This window comes from Trichosurus vulpecula, chromosome 3 (genome assembly GCF_011100635.1).
Source record: "Trichosurus vulpecula isolate mTriVul1 chromosome 3, mTriVul1.pri, whole genome shotgun sequence".
Classification (NCBI taxonomy): Eukaryota; Metazoa; Chordata; class Mammalia; order Diprotodontia; family Phalangeridae; genus Trichosurus; species Trichosurus vulpecula.
In genome coordinates this window covers 174,849,582-174,867,960 of record NC_050575.1, presented here as the reverse complement: position 1 = coordinate 174,867,960, position 18,379 = coordinate 174,849,582, and the positions used below count along the sequence as shown (strand labels likewise).

Sequence of the window (18,379 nt, the reverse complement as noted above, 5' to 3'; positions counted from 1 at the left end):
TGAGTTCAAATCTGGCCTAGTTGTGTGACCCTGGACAAGTCACTTAGCCCTGTCTGCCTCAGTTTCTCATCTGTAAAATGAGCTGGAGAGGGGGAGAGGGAAATGCAAACCCACTCCAGTATCTTTGTCAAGAAAATCCCAAATGGGGTCATGAAGAGTCAGACATGATTGAAACAACTGAACAACAAATAAAAAACAACAAAAAGGTAATTTTTCACACTGATCAAGATTGTCCTAACTAGAAAATTCTCAGACTAGGCACTAGAGTATCCTGTGTGCAGGTATTTTACTTCTGACTATCAGAAGGCATAAAGTATTTAACTAAAAAACCTGTCACTATGCATGTCAACTGGTGTCAATGATTTTTTACTCAAAAGCAGCACACACATAAAGAAAAAAGAGTGTAGATACATTATTTTTTCTCAGAGGGCTGCTAGATGGCCTTAAAACACATACTGAAATGATGCTTCTCTAGGACCCTAACCTGGAAGAGCAGGAAGGGTAGGACCAGAGAGATATCAGTGACACATAGATCCTAAAATCCTATCAAACTGTAGAAATGAAGCTTGGCTGACATACATTTCGTAGTTTTGGTCTTCAGTCTCTTGCTGCACTGACAGTTCTTCCAATGTGGCATCGATGTCTAGCTGATTAGTTTCTAGCTGCCGTAGCAATGTCTCTCTCTGAAGAAAGAGAAATAAAGATAGGTTTGAGTAGGAAAGGTTACTGAAATGGAACTCCATTTCTTCTTCATCAGCCCAAGTGTCACCACTTTGCCTAGGTTTAATGAATTAAATAGTAGATGAATAGAGATGGTAATGTAAGAACACACTGAAAATCCAGGATAGGATAATAGTTATTTAATTCACTGCCACCACAAAGGGATGCTTCCTCACCTTTGAAATAAGGAACGTGTGCCAAAGGATGCCTTCTGCTTAGCACAAAGGAACATTGTTTTAATCTAGGCCACAGAGCACAATTCTAGCCTATCTGGATGTTAATCTCACTAAGGTCCACATCCCATTAAATTGCCATGACATCTGTACCATTTTCCCTTCATAAGGAAAAAGGAAGAATATGTGATTATGATGCTCCCATCCAGCAGAGCAGAGCAGAACCTGGAAGCAAGCTGGGTTTAAGTAAGTGGGACCTAACTGTCTGGAATACACATAATCTAAGTTTGAGTTTCTAGTCCCTCAACTCCAGGGATTAGATTTCACAGGCAGCTTCAGAGCTAATAAGAACTTGTCCATCAACAATTCCATCTAGCACAAATACTAAGATGCAAGAGGAAGTAGAACATGCTTTAAATCAGAAAGATGCAGTTCATTTCTAACTTCCTTAAGAAATAAGACCTAAAGATATGTTTTAGTTCATGTTCAAATAACTTAGTATACAAACCCGTCTGTAAAGGAGGGGTGTCATTTGCTGTTTGAAACGATCCAAAGGACGAGGAAAATAAAAGGCCTATAAAGCCAAATTCAGGCCACCTGGTAGAACATTTTAATCAATCAATCAACATATTTTTAGCACCTACTGTGTGTCAGGCACTGTGCTAAGCACTGGGGATACAAAATGAGGCAAAAAGTCCCTGCCCTCAAGAAGCTTATGATTTAATGGGGGCGGGGGGGGAACAACACGCAAACAAATATGCAAAGCAAGTTATATAGGATAAATATGAAATAATTTTAATAGAGAGAAGGCATTAGAATTAAGAGAGGTTGGGGTCAGGAGATGGAACAGTAAGAAAGCCAGTGTCCCTGGAACATAAGAATATATAGAGGGAAATAAAGAGTTAGAAGACTGGAAAGGTAGGAAAAGATCAGGCTGTGAAAGATTTTACAAGTCAAACAGAGAGTTTTGTATTTGATCATGGATATAACAGGGAGTTATTGGAATTTACTGAGTTGGGAGGGGTGGTAGCAAGGGGCATGGTCAGACCTGTATTTTAGGAAGATTACTCTGGCAACTGACTGGAAGGAAGATGGACTGTAGTGGAAAGAGACAAGGCAGGGAGACCAATCAGAAGGCTACTGCAATAGTCTAGGAGTGAAGGGATGAAGGCTTGCACCAGGAATTGTGACAAATGACAGAGACGAGAAGAAAGTATTATTTAAATGATATTGTGAAGGTAGATTTGACAGGACTTGACAGCACATGTGTCAAGGTAAGAGTGAGAAGTCAAGGATGACCCTTACTTAGTGTGTGAGTCTGGGTAAATGGGAAGATAGTGCCGCCCTCAACAGTAACAAAGAAGTTGAAGAGAAAGGGGGATTTGGAGGGAAAGTTTTGGACATGTTACATTTAAGATGTCTGAAGGACATCCAGTTTGAGATGTCCTGGAAATATGAAACGAGAAGTGGGGCTTTATAAATAGATATGAGAATCATTTGCATAGAGATTTAATCCAAGGGAGCTGATCTTACCAACTGAGATAGTATAGAGGGAGGAGAGAAAAGGGCCCAGGACAGACTCTTGTTTTTGCAGGCATGACCTGGATGAAGATATAGCACAGGAAATGGGAGAAAGATGGTCAGACAGGAAGTCTACACATGTACAAACATACTGTGATAAACATAAATTCTACTGAAGTGCTATAGACAGTTCAAATGTTTACCTGAAAACCAAACCATTTTTGCCCTCCAATTCATTAAAGCTAAAGAACGTTTGTTTTACGTGTTTTGGCTCTGTGTCTCCTTTAGTGTCAGAATTCAAACACCTGAGCAGGCAACTGGCTAAAACATTTAACTGTACAATGCTGTGCTACTTGAGACTAAAATGGAGCTTAAATGACAGCTGCAATAGCATAAACATAATCATGATGGAAAACTTAGGAATCTTCAATGAACAGAATGGATTTTCTACTGTTCCAAAAACTTTCCTATGGGGGCTGTGACAAAAGGTTATAAAATGATCTAGACTCTTTTAATATTCAACAGGACAAGTGAGATCAAGGGATAAAAGTTTTAGCCTAAAGAGATCAACAAATAAAATTCTGCAATGAGCTGAGAAAAAACTAATTAAATCAATTGTGAGAAATACTGGAGGTTGAAGAGGTTATTCTAGAAACTGAACATTCAAATATTGTATAAAATAAAGAAAGCTTTTCAATATTTTGGGGGGAACATTGTTCAGAGAGAGAAGAGATAAGGCATTCAGATAATGGGGTAATTGGTACAAATTTTAAGTAACTTAGATTTAACCAGAGTAAATTAAGCCTACAGAATCCTAACATCTTTTTAAAAATTAAGTGAGCACTTTAATTTTTCCCTATGCAAATCCCACTCCCCTGCTGAGAAGGCCCTAACAGTCAATATATATTAGTGCTGATTTTAGATCTTAAAGTTCTACTGCCCACTGGTTGCTGTTAAATACTATTTCAAATCTTCCTGGTAATTTCCTCCTTTTCCAAATCAACTGCAGAGCTGGATTTTACACAGACAAGTTTTTTTTTCAAGAATAGCTTAGCTGCTCCCCCTACTGCTGCAAGTAGGGTTTTAACAGCTAGGCCTGGCACACTGATCCCAGAACCACTACAGTGGCCCACCTTTGGTTGTGAAGCTAGTCTCTGGAAATTCCATAAGAAAATCCCTTCAACATCCACAAAAAGAACTATGGAGTCTCAATGCAGATCAAAGAATACTATTAATACTATTTGCTCTCTCTCTTTTGTTTCTTCTTTCTCATGGTTTCTTCCATTGGTTCTAATTCTTCTTTACAACATAACTAATGCAAAAATATGTTTAATATGAATGTATATGTAGAACCTGTATCAGACTGTGTGCCATCTTGGGGTGGGGGGGAGGGGACAGATGGGGAGAAAATTTGTAACTCAAAATCTTATGGAAGTGAATGGTGAAAACCAAAAACAAACAAACAAACAAATAAATAAAAGAAAATCTCTTCATACTAGCATCATTCCATTTTTAAGATTTAGCTCCTGCAAGACTGGGAATTCAGAGATGGGAAGGGTCTGCAAGCAAGAGTTTAAAATATCAGGGTATGCTCATGTTGCAGACTGCATTTAATAATTACTTAAGGAGCAGAAGTAGATGCTTAACTGAACTAACTAAATATTAAATTAATGCTATCTGCTATTTTTAATCCCTCTGAGCAGCTCAGTAGGGCTTGGTAAGACAGAAGCAGAGCAGCTGACTTAAAAGTGGCATCCTAAATGTATCTCTTTGAGAAGAGCCCAAACACATGGCAAACAGGTATAGCAGCAGTTGGCAGGACAAATTTTCAGGGAGGGTCACAAGGGAGTATAGTTCCATTTGAGAACAAGGAGGCAGAGAAAGCAAAGGAACTGCTCTAGTGACCTGGTGAGTTTGTGGTATGTTTTCCTGCGGAAGACAACCACTTACCACATTGTTAAATGAAAGATTACTTCTCTCCTTTGCTTGAGAAAATTAAAGAGTCTGAGTAACAATTATGTTTTCCCAGCATATTAGTGAGGATGAAAATTTACTTTTGTTTTTCTATCACTTTTCAGTTCTACCCAACTCTGTGACCCCAATTGGGGTTTTCTTGACAAAGATACTGGAGTGGGGTTGCCATTTTCTTCTCCAGCTCATTTTTATAGCTGAGGAACTGAGGCAAACAGGGCTAAGTAACCTGCCTAGGGATATACAGCTAGTAAGTGTCTGAGGCCAGATAGAACTTAGGAGGATGAGTCTTCCTGACTTCAATCTACTGTGCCACCTAGCTGCCCCAAAGATTTACTAGACAGTATTAGAAGATTTAATTCATGAAGGAAGACGGGCAGTAAAAGATTCTGAGATGCAGTGGAACACTGAAGCTAGGGTCAGGAAGCTGACAATAGAACATGACGTAGAGAAGGCATTAAAACTCTATTTGTAGAGGGTGAATCTACAGGGTTTTGTTTTTTTTTTTTTTTTAAAGAACTAATAGCTTTCCATAAGGGGTACCCAGAAGTTCTTAGTGGATCTGAAATCTCTTCATAGAATCAAAAAATATTAGAATTGGAAGAATATTAGAATCAGAAATTGTCTAAGACCAATTTATTACTAGTAACTGGAGGAAGGCACAGGTTGTGGTGGCTAGTGACCACTTGCTGGTCATATGTACTTTCCTTGAAGAATGAATCTGAAAATCTGGAAAAATGGTGAGATTAGGACAATGCTATATATAGTATATTTAGAATTCAACAAGGCATTTGACAAAGTCTCCCATTATAGTCTTGTGGACAAAATGAAGAAATGCAGGGTGAATGATAGTACCATTTAAAGGGATTCTTAGCTAGTTCAACATCAATCTGCAAAGTTTCTTTAGTAGTTTACTGCAGGATTTGGTCTTTGGCCAAGTTCAACAGTGTTATCAATGACTTTAAAATACTGACAGCAGTATTATAAAATTTGAGAACACAAAATTGAGAGAGATGATAGCTATTTTGGAAGACAAAAATCAGGATTCAAAATGTGTTTAATAAGATCCAGTGATGGGCCACATCTGCCAAGACAAAACATAAATAAATACAAAGCCTTGCACCTAGGTTAAAGAAAATAAGCTTCACAAGTACAGAACAGGAAAATGTGACTTGTTGGGAATTACTGTGAAAAGAGTTTTTGTTAACAATAAGCTCATTGAGCCCAGATGGTTATCTTGTTGTCAAAAAAGCTAACAGAATCTTAGGCTACACTATTATAAGTACAATGCCTACAAAAGGAGTTAATAGCTCCACTGCTTTGTGTTAGTCACTCCTTTTATCTAGAGTCCTATGCTCAATTCTCTACCATTTTAAGAGGCACTGACAAACTGAAGTGTGTCAAGAAAAAGATGACAAAGATGATGGGGGTAACTTTGAAACCATGTCATATGAGAAGAGACTGATGTCTAGGAGGATATAATAGTTATTTTTAAAAGACTGGAAGGCTGCCACCTAGAAGAGGCATTAGATTTATTTTGTGCAATTTCAGAAGGCAAAACTAGGAAGAATAGGTAGAAGCTACAAGGAGTCAGTTTTCGGCTCTACAGAGTGAAGAGCTTCATAATAATTAGAGCTGCCTAAAATATAATAGGTTTCCCCTTGAAACAGTGAGTTTTCCACTACTGGAAGTATTTAAGCATGGGCTGTATGGCCACCTGTCATGCTGCAGAGGATTCCTGTATGGTGTAGGAGGCTGGATTAAGTAACCTAAATTCCCTTCCAATTCCATTCTATGATCCACTGGAAACAAATCTTTCTTACTCAAGTTGCTTGGCTACTTGGTTCAACTTTCCTATTAGCCTAGATAAAAGGACTCAGGCATCTTCTTTTACTTAGTATTTGTAGTTGCTGTTGATTAATAATTTATAAATGAAACAAGATTGAGATTCTCTGATGAGACCATATGTGTTATGGAATGATAGTCAACTTTACAGAATTACAGATTTAGAGCTGGAGGCAGCTAAGCCTGACCACTTCATTTTGCAGATGAGGCAATTAAAGCACAGAGAAGTTACATGACTTGTTTAGGGTCACAGAACTAGTTGGGTATCCAAGTCGGTATTTGAACACAGGTCTTCTTGCTTCAAGTCCAATGCCCTCTCCACTACACCAAGCTGCTTCCAAGAAACATGCTAATCAAATTTAGATAGCAAAGAAAACACAAGGAATCTATATGATTTAAACACTAAAACAGCCTGCAATTGTAGTGAATGCTGTGGGGACACTGAGGCTGGTGGATCATTTTAGATGAAGAGTTCTGAGGTACAGTAGAGCTAAAGCGGGTCAAGTGTCCACCAAGCTTCCAAGGCTGCCTAAGAAGGAATGAATCAGTCAAGATTGGAAAAACAGAGCAGGATAAAGCATAAGTGCCAATCTTTACTGAACTGAGTCCATTAAGTGGCCAAACAGGCTCAGTCTCAAAAAACAAAACAAAACAAAACAACAAAAAACCAACAACAAAAGCCCCAAGTAATGCTGACTTTTTTCTAGATGTTAGATATCAAGACAGATATTCTCTAATCGCACAGTAAGAACAGTAAAGGTACCACTAGCTAAGTTCTAATGGTGTCTCTCATTCCTATTCTGGTCATACTATTTAATTTTTTAAAACTAAATCCAGAGAGATGGTAAAAAAGTGTAAAAAGAATTGATGCTAAAAAAGAACCGAATTCCATGAATGGGATTAGGATTTATAAAAAATATCCTTAGAAGTAACAATATATGTAAGTAACAAATGGGGAACTATAGGCACAGAATGTTGCACATGCTGTCAAGACTTGGTTTGAATGCTGCTTAGATTTGCTGAACCACTTTTTTCTGTCTCTGTTCCAACAGAGAGTTTATTAAGCAGAGGAGTATAGAACTAAAAATGAAAGAAGCTGTGGACACAGACTTGATGCCTCTTATATCTAAGTATCTCATGACCAACAGACTTTTTCATAACATTTTCAAGGATACAGATGATTGGTCATGAATTACATTTTAAAGTTGGATACTTCTTAATGTCATATAGGGGAGAGATCACATAAGAAATTTTATGAAACTATCATCAAACAATCCTGTGATATATAATCTAGTCTGCAATTAGGAAAGATACTTTCCCTCCCTTCCTAATTTTCATTCTATAGCTATCTAGTTCAACATTACATTGTTCTTTACTCAAAATCTATGTTATCTAATCTCAACTGGGCTCTCACTACAACAAAGTAGTAACTTTACTCCTAAGTGATTCTTACTCTCTGCCTCACATTTCCCACATTAGTTGTTTTAAACCATTTTTTTTCCTCAAGTTTCCCATACTACCTCCTACTCCAAACTTCTCAGCAGAGGCCTTTACCTCATTCTTTACTAAGCAAAGAAACTACTGCTGTGAGTTTCTTTTCTGTATCTCAAACACCTTGAAATCATCCTTCATTTTTTCCTCCTTTATTACAGTCTCTCAAGAAGTGGCCCCATTCCTCACAAAGGCTAACCTCCCTCTCTACCCTTGATGTACCTTCTCCCTTCTCTTCAAGTAGATTCCCTCTGAGTCCCCTGACCAAAAGCCTATAACAAAACTGTTACCTTTAATCCTTTTCTTATTTGCTTCTTAACCTTCTGTAATCTGACTTCCTACCTTGTCATGCCACAGAACGCGTTCTTTCCAATGCTCTCCTAATTGTTAAATCCAAAGGCCTTTTATCTTTCATCTGCCTGTAGTATTGGACATTATTAAACACTTTTTTCCTGGTTACTCTCTGGGTTTTTGTGACACTACTCTCTCTTGGTTCTCTTCCTACTTGCTTACCAACCCTTCTCAGTCTTTTTCAAAGGATCATCATTATATTAAACCCCTTAACTGTAAGTGACCTGAAGTCAGTGAAGTAAGTGACCCAGCTTGATTTTTCCTACACTTTATCTTACTGACCTCATCAGCTCCCACAGCTTTGTTTCCTTCCCAGCTTCTGACCCTCTTGGACTTCACTACCATGACTTAGTTGGCTTCTCACTCTCAGCACCTAGGGCATTCTCATGCCAGAAAATCCTTCCACCATGCCAGCCTCCTTCCCCCAGTTCCTTCCTGGGGCCTCAATTTTGGCATGCTTCATTTCCCTCTTTCTGTGTTTCTGATTCTCTTGGACTTTGTCAACATGCCCCCACTGGGTACCTTTTCATTCTGCACCCCTTTCCAGCTCACTTTTACAGGTTATTTTCCTTCATTAGAATGCAAATTATTTGAAGGCAGGGGATGTTTTTCTTTTTGCCTGTATTTGTATCCTCAGTGCTTAGTACAATGCTTGGCACATATAAATAAACACTTAATAAATACCTGTTGTCTTGCCACGTGCGTAACTTGCAGATCTCTATATGTAGTCCTACTTTGTCTCCAAAGTTCCAGTTCCACCATTACCCATTGCCTATTGTATGGGTTTAAATCCAGGGTTGGGGAACCTGCAGCCTTGAAGCTACATGTAGCCCTCTAGGTCCTCAGGTACAGCCCTTTGACTGAATCCAAACCTCACAGAAAAAAATTCCCTTAATGAAAAGGATTTGTTCTGTAAAACTTGGACTCAGTCAAAAGGCTGCACCCAAGGACTTAGAAGGCTACACGTGGCCTCTAGGTCACAGGTTCCCCACCCCTGGACAGACACCTCGAACCCCACATATCAAAACAGAACTCATTATTTTTGGCCTCAAAGCTTCTCTTCTTGCAAACTTTCTTATTTCTGCGATGGCTACTCCAATCCTACAAGCTACTTAGGTTCATGACCTAGGAGTCATCCTCAATTTCTTTCTCCCTCATCCCACATATACCACCAATTTCCAAGTCTTGTTGATTCTCTCTCCATATCTCTCGCATCTAACTGTTCTTGTTGACCATTCCTCTTCTTCCAATCTATCTTCTAGATAGCCTAGTAATATTCCTAAACCACAGATCTGATTATGCTACTTATCTGCTTAATTAATTTCAATGGCTATTATCTCTAGGATTAAGCAAGATCTATAGGCATTTCTTAAATACTTAGTATGTGCCAAGCACTGTACTAAATTCTGGGAATATAAAGAAAGGCAAAAAAGACTATCTGACCTCATGGAGTTCACATTCTAATGGGAGAGAAAAGATGCAAATTAACTATGTATCTACAAGATATGTACTGGGTAAACTGGAGGCACTCTCAGAGAAAAGGCACTAGCAGTGAGGAATAAGGAGAAGGTGGGGGGTGGGTGGGAAAAGTTTCTTGTAGAAGATGAGATTTAACCTGAGTCTTGAGTGAAGTCAGGAGGCAGAGTTGCAGGAGGGCAGAATTCCAGGAATGGAGTATCATATGTGAAGAACAAGAAGGTCAGTGTTGATGGATGGAAGAGTATGTGGGGGAGGAGTAAAGCATAAGAAGACTGGAAAGGTAGGGAGAAGTCAAGTTGTGAAGGGCTTTAATTATCCAACCAGAGGATTTTATATTTGATTGAGGATATAACAGGAAGTCAATGGAGTTGCTGAGTCAGTTTACTGGTCAGACCTGCACTTTAGGAAGATCACTTTAGCAGCTCAGGGGAAGAAAGGACTGCAGTAGAGACAGACCTGAAGAGAGACTAATGAAAAGGCTCTTTCAAGAGTAGAAATAATAAGACTTGCACATAGACTGGATATATGTGGTGAGAGTGAGGAGTTGAAGATAAAACCAAGGTTGCAACTCTGAGTGACTAGGAGGATGGTTGTGTCCTTGACAGTCCGTGCTGATTTTAAGATATCTGTAGGACATCCAATTAGAGATGTCCAATAGAAAGCTGGAGATGCAAGACTTAGGACTGAAATATAAATAAATGAAGATCAATGAAGGGAGAAACAAGTAATTTTGTCATTACAGACCACCTAGAAAGAAAGAGGAAATAGATGAGAAGTTTGGGAAATAGATCACCAATCTGACATAAAGGTATGATACTGTACTGATACTAAACTTAAATTATTGAGATATATTTTATAGTTCTCTTTTCTACCAAAAACAGAACAAATAATAACTTTTTGATTTGCTTTAGTGATAATTTCACCCTTCAAAAGGCAGAGGAACTAACGAGGAGAAAGTCTGCTTTGGATGCAACTGCCTTCTTAGAGTTTGGGATAAAGAAGAGGAAAGCCTAACACATTGTGATATGAGTACTCTCTGGGGAGAGCAAATCTCAAAGGGTTTGGGGGGGAAGAGCAGTCAGATCCTTTGGATTGTCCAAACAGTAACCTTTACACTAGAAATAACACAACAACAACAACAACAACAACAACAACAAAAAACTAACAGGGAACTGATTCCTCCAGCAACTCTGTTGGCTCCCCTTTTTTGAAAACTGGGACATTTGCCATTCTCCCATCTTGTTGTACCTCTCCTGTTTTCCCTAATCTTTCAGAAATCATTGACAGTGGCTCAGAAATTAAGTCTGCCTGTTCTTCCAGGTTTGGAAGATATAGTTTACCTAAGCTGGGTGACTTGAATTCATCAAGGGCAATTTTCTTACAATTTCCTTACTTACCTCCTTCCTGGAATTCCCTAAGCAGAGGCTGGACTGTCATTTGTTGGGTGTGTTGTAGCAGGGATTCTTTTTTGTGTATGTGTTGTACTAGATGGGTCACTGAGGTCCCTTCCAACTCTGAAACTGAGTGATTCTATCTCTTTTTCTGGATCCTCACCAACCTTTTCTTGCTCCTATCTGTGGGTTTCCCTAAGGTCCATACTAGACTATTCTCTTCTCTGTCTTTTCACTCTCTTGAGATCTCATTAGTTCCCAAAAGTTCGTTTATCTACATAGTTCCAAATTTCTTTCCTGAGCTGCTTGCTAAACATTTCCACCTGCAGATATTTCATCTTTTTATTCTTCTTCATAAACCCAAACCTTGGTAAATGGTGTATTCTTTTTGAAGACTATAAAGTTTCTTGAAGGAGGAGACCATTCTTTTCACTTTTGCTTTTGTACCCTTAATTCCTTGAACATAGCAGATACTTAATAAATGCTTGCTGAATTTTAAATAGCCATATCCTTAGTGGAGACAAGTATGAAATAAGGAACTATTAAATATTTCAGAGAATTCTAACTCGGTCACAAAAGCCAGCAGAGCCAAGATGGTGAGGGAAAGGCAGGAAATTGTCTGAGCTCTCCCCAATTCTCCTCAAAACAACTTTAAATTACACCTCAAAACAACTTCTGGAGTGATAAAACCTACAAAAGGATAAAGTGAAACGATTTTCCAGGCCAAGATAACTTAGAAGTACTACAGGAAATATCTGTTTCATGTGGGTAAAAAGTGAGCACAGCTCAGCATTGGCAGTGTCCAGGCAAGTCAGTGGAAGGCCCCTAGCCCCAGTACAGATCAGCAACTAAGGCCCTGTGCCCCTGACTCAGCTGGCCAGTGGCACAGCAGGCTAGCTGTGAGGCCTTTGGCCACACTGCAGCAGCGCTAGAGGCCCTGGTGTAGCAGGCACAACTAGGCTGGAAGACTCTGGTGTAGTAGGTGAGCCTGTGGCCAAGCCCCTGACCCTAGCTGCAAGAAGCTTGGGACAATTCCCCTTTGTACTCCAGGAACAGAGCTCAACTTTAAAAGTCACTAAATAGGTTGGAAAACGAGTAAAAAACAAACAAAAAAGCCCTGACCATAGAAAATTACTAGGGAGACAGGGAAGATCAAAACACAAATTCAGAAAAGAGGGACAATGGCAAAATGCCTACATGCAAAACCACAGAGAAAAATATGAACTGGTCTCAGGCCTACAAAGTCCTCCCAGAAGAGCAGAAAAAGGATTTTTAAAATCAATAAAGATAGAAAAAAAATTGGGAAAAGAAGTGAAAGTTATGTAAGAGAAGCATGAAAAATAAGTCAACAACTTAGTAAAGGAAGTACAAAAATGGAAAAAGGTATACAAAAATTCAGGGAAGAAAACAACTTCTAAAAAAGTAGAATTAGCCAAATGGAAAAAGAGGTACAAAAGTTCATTGAAGGAAATCATTCCTTAAAAGTTAGAATTAGACAAATAGAAGCTAATGACTCTGAGACATCAAGAATCAATCAAACAAAATAAAAAAATGAAAAACTAGAAGAAAAGGTAAAATACCTCATTGGAAAAACAACTGACCTGGAAAAGAGATCCAGGAGAGATAATTTAAGAAATATTGGACTACCTGAAAGCCATGATAAAAAAAGCATCTTTTAAGATATTATCAAGGAAAATTGCCCTGCTATCAGTCACAAAAACCATTTTCTTCTCTTTTGTACCTTGATTGCCCACAGTTCCATTTCTCTCCCCAAAAGGAACTTACCTGTAGCTGTAAAAATGGAATATTGAAGAATTTATGCAAGTACTTTAAGCCAAAGCTGTTCTTCATGGAAGATTCAGCATATCGAAAGTAAGAAGAACCTGGGGGTCTGTTTAAAAAAAACAAACAAATGAGAAAGAAGATAATGCAAAAGAAGTTACAAAACTTATCCAAAGGGCACCAAATAACAAAAGGGCAATGCCTGAATATGGAATGTCTTATTCTGGGCAAACCTCTTCATCCAAGATGAATGCCCCTGGCTTGGAGGTGATATTCAATGCTAAGGGAAGTTCATGGTTGAATTTACATTCTTAAACAAAAGTGAGACTTAAGCTCTTCTTAGAAAGCTAGAAAAAGATTTGACATAGTTGTTCTTGGATGTGGAGGTCTAATTGCTGCCCTCAGGAATTAATGGGCTACTGAACAAAAAACCTCATAACTTTAACTTTTTTCCCAATTAAAAATGGGTGAATTGGGGTTACGCTATTATGTATTACAAAACAACTGCTTCATAAAAGGATCATGTACACATGTTCTAGGTGTATAAATTAAGCTCAATTATAGATTGGTGGAGACCAGAGCATTAGCTGGGAGATTTAGGAATTCAAAACAAGTAACATGCAGACTGTGTGATAATACTTCATGACTTTAATTTCACATGTGACAAAATTTTCAAGAATATTTATTTTCATCAGTGTAGGTATTAATGCCAATAGAAATCTCTCTACAATTTTGTAGGGTCTTTATTAGTTGTTCTTGTCAAAAATTTTTTCTTCTGGTGCCAAGCCTGTGTTGAACCTCTACTTAAACTTGGTTGGGTTAATCCTGGACAAAAGGCATGTAATCCATTGCTAGAGGTACGTTCAAAGCCTTTCTATCTTGGAAGGACCTGCCAGCACATGCAATCTGATGGCATAGCCTTCAAGAATCCAAGGTCATATCTACAATATAACAAGGTGGTAGAGTAGTTACATGCTGTGCTAAAATTACTTTTTAGTGGAGACAAACATATGAGGCAAATGGAATCACATCCATGCATGGGGAAATGGAATTTGGGAACACAAAAAGGGAAAAATATGCAGAGAGTATGGCTTTATGTTGATGTCTATGTCTTAGACACAGATCTGGTAGATCTGCGGATTTTTATCCATAGAATCTTAGATGCAATTTCAGAGGCCATCTAACACAACAAATACTCAAACAAGAATCATATATATCTAACAAATAGTCCTCTATCCTTTTCTTGAAGACCTCCAGTGGGGGAATCCCCTACTGTCAGAGACAGTCCATTCCAATTTTAGATGCCTCTAATAGTTAGGAAGTTTTTCTTTACATCAGGCCCCAATTTAGCTCTTTGCAATTTCCACCTATCACTCTTAGTTCTGCCCCAAAGGGCCAAACAGACCAAATCTAACTGCTCTTCCCTAAGACAACCCTAAAGAATTATCATGTTCCTAAAAGTTATCTCTTCTTCAGATTTAACACCTCCAATTCTAGTAACAAATCCTCAAATGGCATGAACTGAATGAAGCCTTGCATCATCCTGTATATCTTTCTCTGGATACTCTCCAGATTATCTTGTCCTTCCTAAAATGTAATGCTTAGAACTGAACATAACATTTGAACTCTATGACTTTACTAACGGAGCCTAATACTGCATGAGTTTTCTTGGCTTTTCCTCCTGGATACGATCAATTATCTGAGTTTTCATTACACTGCTCTTTCTTGGTACTCCTCCTACCTGTCTGACTGCTCCTTCTTAGTTTCCTTTGCTGGATCTTCATCCACGTTATGCTCACTAAAAAGGCTCTGTCGTGGGTCCTCTTCTCTTTTTTCTCACTTGTTGATTTCATCAGCTCCTATAAGTTAAATTATCATCTCTATGCAGATGATTCCCCAATCTATACATCTAACCCTGTCTCTTTCCTGAGCTCCAGTCTGGAATCAGCAATATCTTTTTGAAATTTGGATATCTTGAACTTAACAATCCCTGATTCCTCACTCTTACCCATATATCTAATGTGTTGCCAAATTTTTCACTACTTTTATTATTTCTACCTTCACATCTCTTGTACATATCATCTTCTGTCACAAAGCCACTAGGTTCAGGCCCTCATCACCTCTTACTTAGGCTGTTACAATCGCCTTCTAATTTGTCTCCCTACATCATAATCTATCTTTCACATGGCTGCTGAAATGATCAAAGTGCAGGTCTGACCATGCCACCCTGTTACTCCAGGATCATGTATAAAGTTCTTAGTTATTTAAAGTTTTTCACAACCTGGCTCTTTCCTACACTTCCAATTTTCTCATATTTTCCTCCCTCTGTGCACTCCTTCAAGTTATGCTGGCTTACTTGCCATTTCTCACACATGTCCTGTCACTATGCCTTTGCACTGATGTCTCTCATGCCTGGAATGCTTTTTCCTCACTTCAGTCTCTTAGAAATCTTGGCTTCCTTCAAGACTCTGATCAAATTCAGTCTTCTGCAGAAGATCTCCAAGTGTTCTCAGCTGCTACTGTCCTCCCCTCTAAGGTTACCTTCCATTTCCTCTGTATGTCTCTTGTAAAAATCTATTTATGTTGTCTCCCTCATTAGAATGTAAGCTCCTTGAAGTCAAGAACTGTTTTTGTCTTTCTTTGTACTCCCAGTGCTTAGTACAGTGCCTGGTACATAGTAAGAGCTTAATAAATGCTTGTTGACTGACTGCCACATCACACTATTGACTTATATTGGGCTTGCTCTTTGCTAAAAACCTATAGATCTTTCTCTGAAGAATTGTTGTAAGTCATACCCCCATCTTATACTCGTAAGGTTGAATTTTTGAAGCCAAGCATAAAATTTTACATTTGTTTCTATTTAACTTCATCTTATTAGATTCAGCTCAATATTTTAGCCTGTCAATATTTTTTTGAATCCATATTCTGTCATCCAATGTATTAGCTATCCCTCCTAGTTTTGTGTCACCTGCAAATTGATAATCATTCCACCTATGCTTTTACGTTAACAGCACAGGGATAAGTATGGATCTCTGAGGCACTCAAATGGAGATTTTGTTCCAAAATGACACTGAAACTATTCATTAGTGACTAGTTTTTGAATATTACCATTCAATAAACTCTGAACCCACCTAACTGTATTATTGCCACATCTCTATCCTTTCCACAATAACAGCATTAGCAGTGTCATCAAATATTTCACTAAAATCTAAATCAACTATAATTACAGAATTTCCCTTATCTATCAGTCTACTAAACCTGAACAAAAAAAAAAAAAAAGGAATTAAGGTTAAGCGACCATGACTTCACGAAGCCACGATGGTTTTCTGTGATCCCTTGTCTTAATAAGGGATACGGTCCTGAGTGTGTTAAAAGAGGTGCTACACCAATGTTGAAGAGGGCTCAGTGCTGAGATCACAGGATATACCCATTTGTATGCTGAAAATTCTACCTGTACATTCCGGCAGCCTTCAGTAACTTAAGTGCCTGCTATCTATAAGGAAATATGTTAGGTGCTGGGGATCAAAAGACAAAAATGAAAGTTTCTGCCCTCAATAATTTATGGGATGGGGGAGAATGTAACAAAAATGGGAACTCCTAGAGGGCAGGAACTATATCTTAGGCTTTTTCATCTATCCCTTCCTCCCCCCACTCCTGATAGAGCACAATGCCAGGTAAAGTACAGGTACTCAGTAAGTATTTGATTATGTAGGCATCTCGACCGTAGGGCCACTTTTGTCTTTGTCTCTGTATCCCTGGCATCTTGCACGTAGAAGGTGCTTAACAAATGTTTAATTGAATGAACTATTATCATTTATTTGGATGAAGAGATTTTCATTCAATACTAATATGCACTTGGGAACACAGAATTATTTTGTTCAATTCAAAAAACATTTGTTATGTGCCTCCTATGAGCAGGGTACAGTACTAATGCTGGGGACACAAAGATGAGATGGGACAGTACTTGACTGTCCAGGTAAAACAGAACAAAGACGAAAGTGATTATAGAAAACAAGCACTGCCTGACACCACCTACCTGTTGAGGTTATCAATAAACTCCCGCACATCATCTGGCAGGATGACTCGGTGTTCCCCCATATCTCTGTAGTTCCCCAGCACACACACGGGGACATGGGTCGGCACTTTGGGAAGTTCCCGAAGTATGTAGTTGAAGGTCCTTGATCATACAGGACAGGTAAAGTTATTCCAGTTTTAGCACATTGCAGCAGATTAATTTCTTTGACCCTTCTAAAAATGCTTTGCCCAAAAGTCAAGTAGAGATTTTCCTGAATAAATTATGTTGAAGCCCAAATGCTTATTCTCCTTGGATTCTAATTAATAGCTAGCTGGCATTTATGTAGCACTTTAAGGTTTGTGAAGTGCTTTAAAAATTTTATCTTCCTAACAACCCTCAGAGGTAGGTGCTACTTCTTGTCCCATTTTACAGAGGGAGAAAATGAGGTAGAGGTTTAAGTGACTTGCTGAAGGTCACACAATGAGAGCATGTCTAAGGCAGGATTTGAACTCAGGTCTTCCTGACTTCAGGTCTAGCTCCCTCTATCACCTAGCTTATTACTTTAAATATGGTAATAGCAGTTTCAGAACTTTTAACGACACAAGTTATTTTTAAAAAATGCACAAAGAACTTCAACATTCTGGATTGCTTGGGGGAGCAAATGTATAAATTAATACAAAATCTTAATCATACTTCAAAAGAAATAAGTTTTGCTGCTTTTAAGTACATACTGTACATTTAAGCTAATTGCTGACAAGTGTCCAAGTATTTATTCATTAAAAATTATCAAGTCATTACTATGTGTCAGGCACTGTACTATGTGCTAAGGAGGCAAGATAATGAAAACTGCTTTAACTGAACAGATGAAGTACATCTGTTATACATAAACATAATTATTATATAAAATATCATGCTAATGCCCTTTTAAAAGTCTGTTCTCTAATGCTGCTTGATATCTTGTTAATATAAATGTTTGTGAGATTTTCTTTCACACATATTTGGAAGTAATTTCTGGCAAATTTCAGGTCAAATAATCAAATTCTGAATACAGTTCAAATGAATGAAGCATTACTATACCTACTGCTCAAAACAACTTCTGCTTAGCCTTTAGGCCCTTTTTAACTAATAGAAAATGATCTATCTGGGCTAAGACTTTAGTATCAAGAATCTGAGTAAGTCATAGAGCTGCTCATATGGCTAGAGAATAGAAAAGTCAGACACTTTAAAATCAATAAAGCAAAAGCATTTCTAGCAATATAATGTAAACATTTTGAAAATGGACCAACATTTAAAAAGTCAGCAGCACTGATTCACTCAAATGAAATAATCAGATACTAGGAAATACTAATCTGTCCTAAGGCCAAAGGGACTCTCTTATATCAGCTTAGCTGCTGTGATCCAAGCACTTTAAAAAAAGTCAGTGGTAAATTCAGTGACCTTCCATGTCATCTTTCATAAGTATTTGAGACTTGTTAACAGAAAGAGGATCTGATGGAATATTTCTGTCGACAAACTAATGCCCTTGGAGTACCACTGAACAATGGGCAACAGTTATTGGAGTATTTATTTGAAGCTAACAGTCTATCACAAATCATACAATCCAAAGGTGTCCTCGGCCAGCCTGAAATAAACCCAATGAA

At 38.2% G+C, this 18,379-nt stretch overlaps 1 protein-coding gene across 1 annotated transcript in view; it reads right to left on the bottom strand.

Annotated features, from left to right (window-relative positions):
• RABL6 (RAB, member RAS oncogene family like 6) overlaps positions 1-18,379 on the bottom strand; it is an 84,624-nt gene that overhangs the window by 24,225 nt on the left and 42,020 nt on the right. The window contains exons 6-8 of the mRNA XM_036750192.1: positions 16,761-16,901; positions 12,728-12,833; positions 580-683 (exon numbers count right to left, since the gene is read on the bottom strand). Coding sequence (XP_036606087.1) covers positions 580-683; positions 12,728-12,833; positions 16,761-16,901 — 351 coding nt within the window. The remainder of the gene's footprint in view (positions 1-579; positions 684-12,727; positions 12,834-16,760; positions 16,902-18,379) is intronic.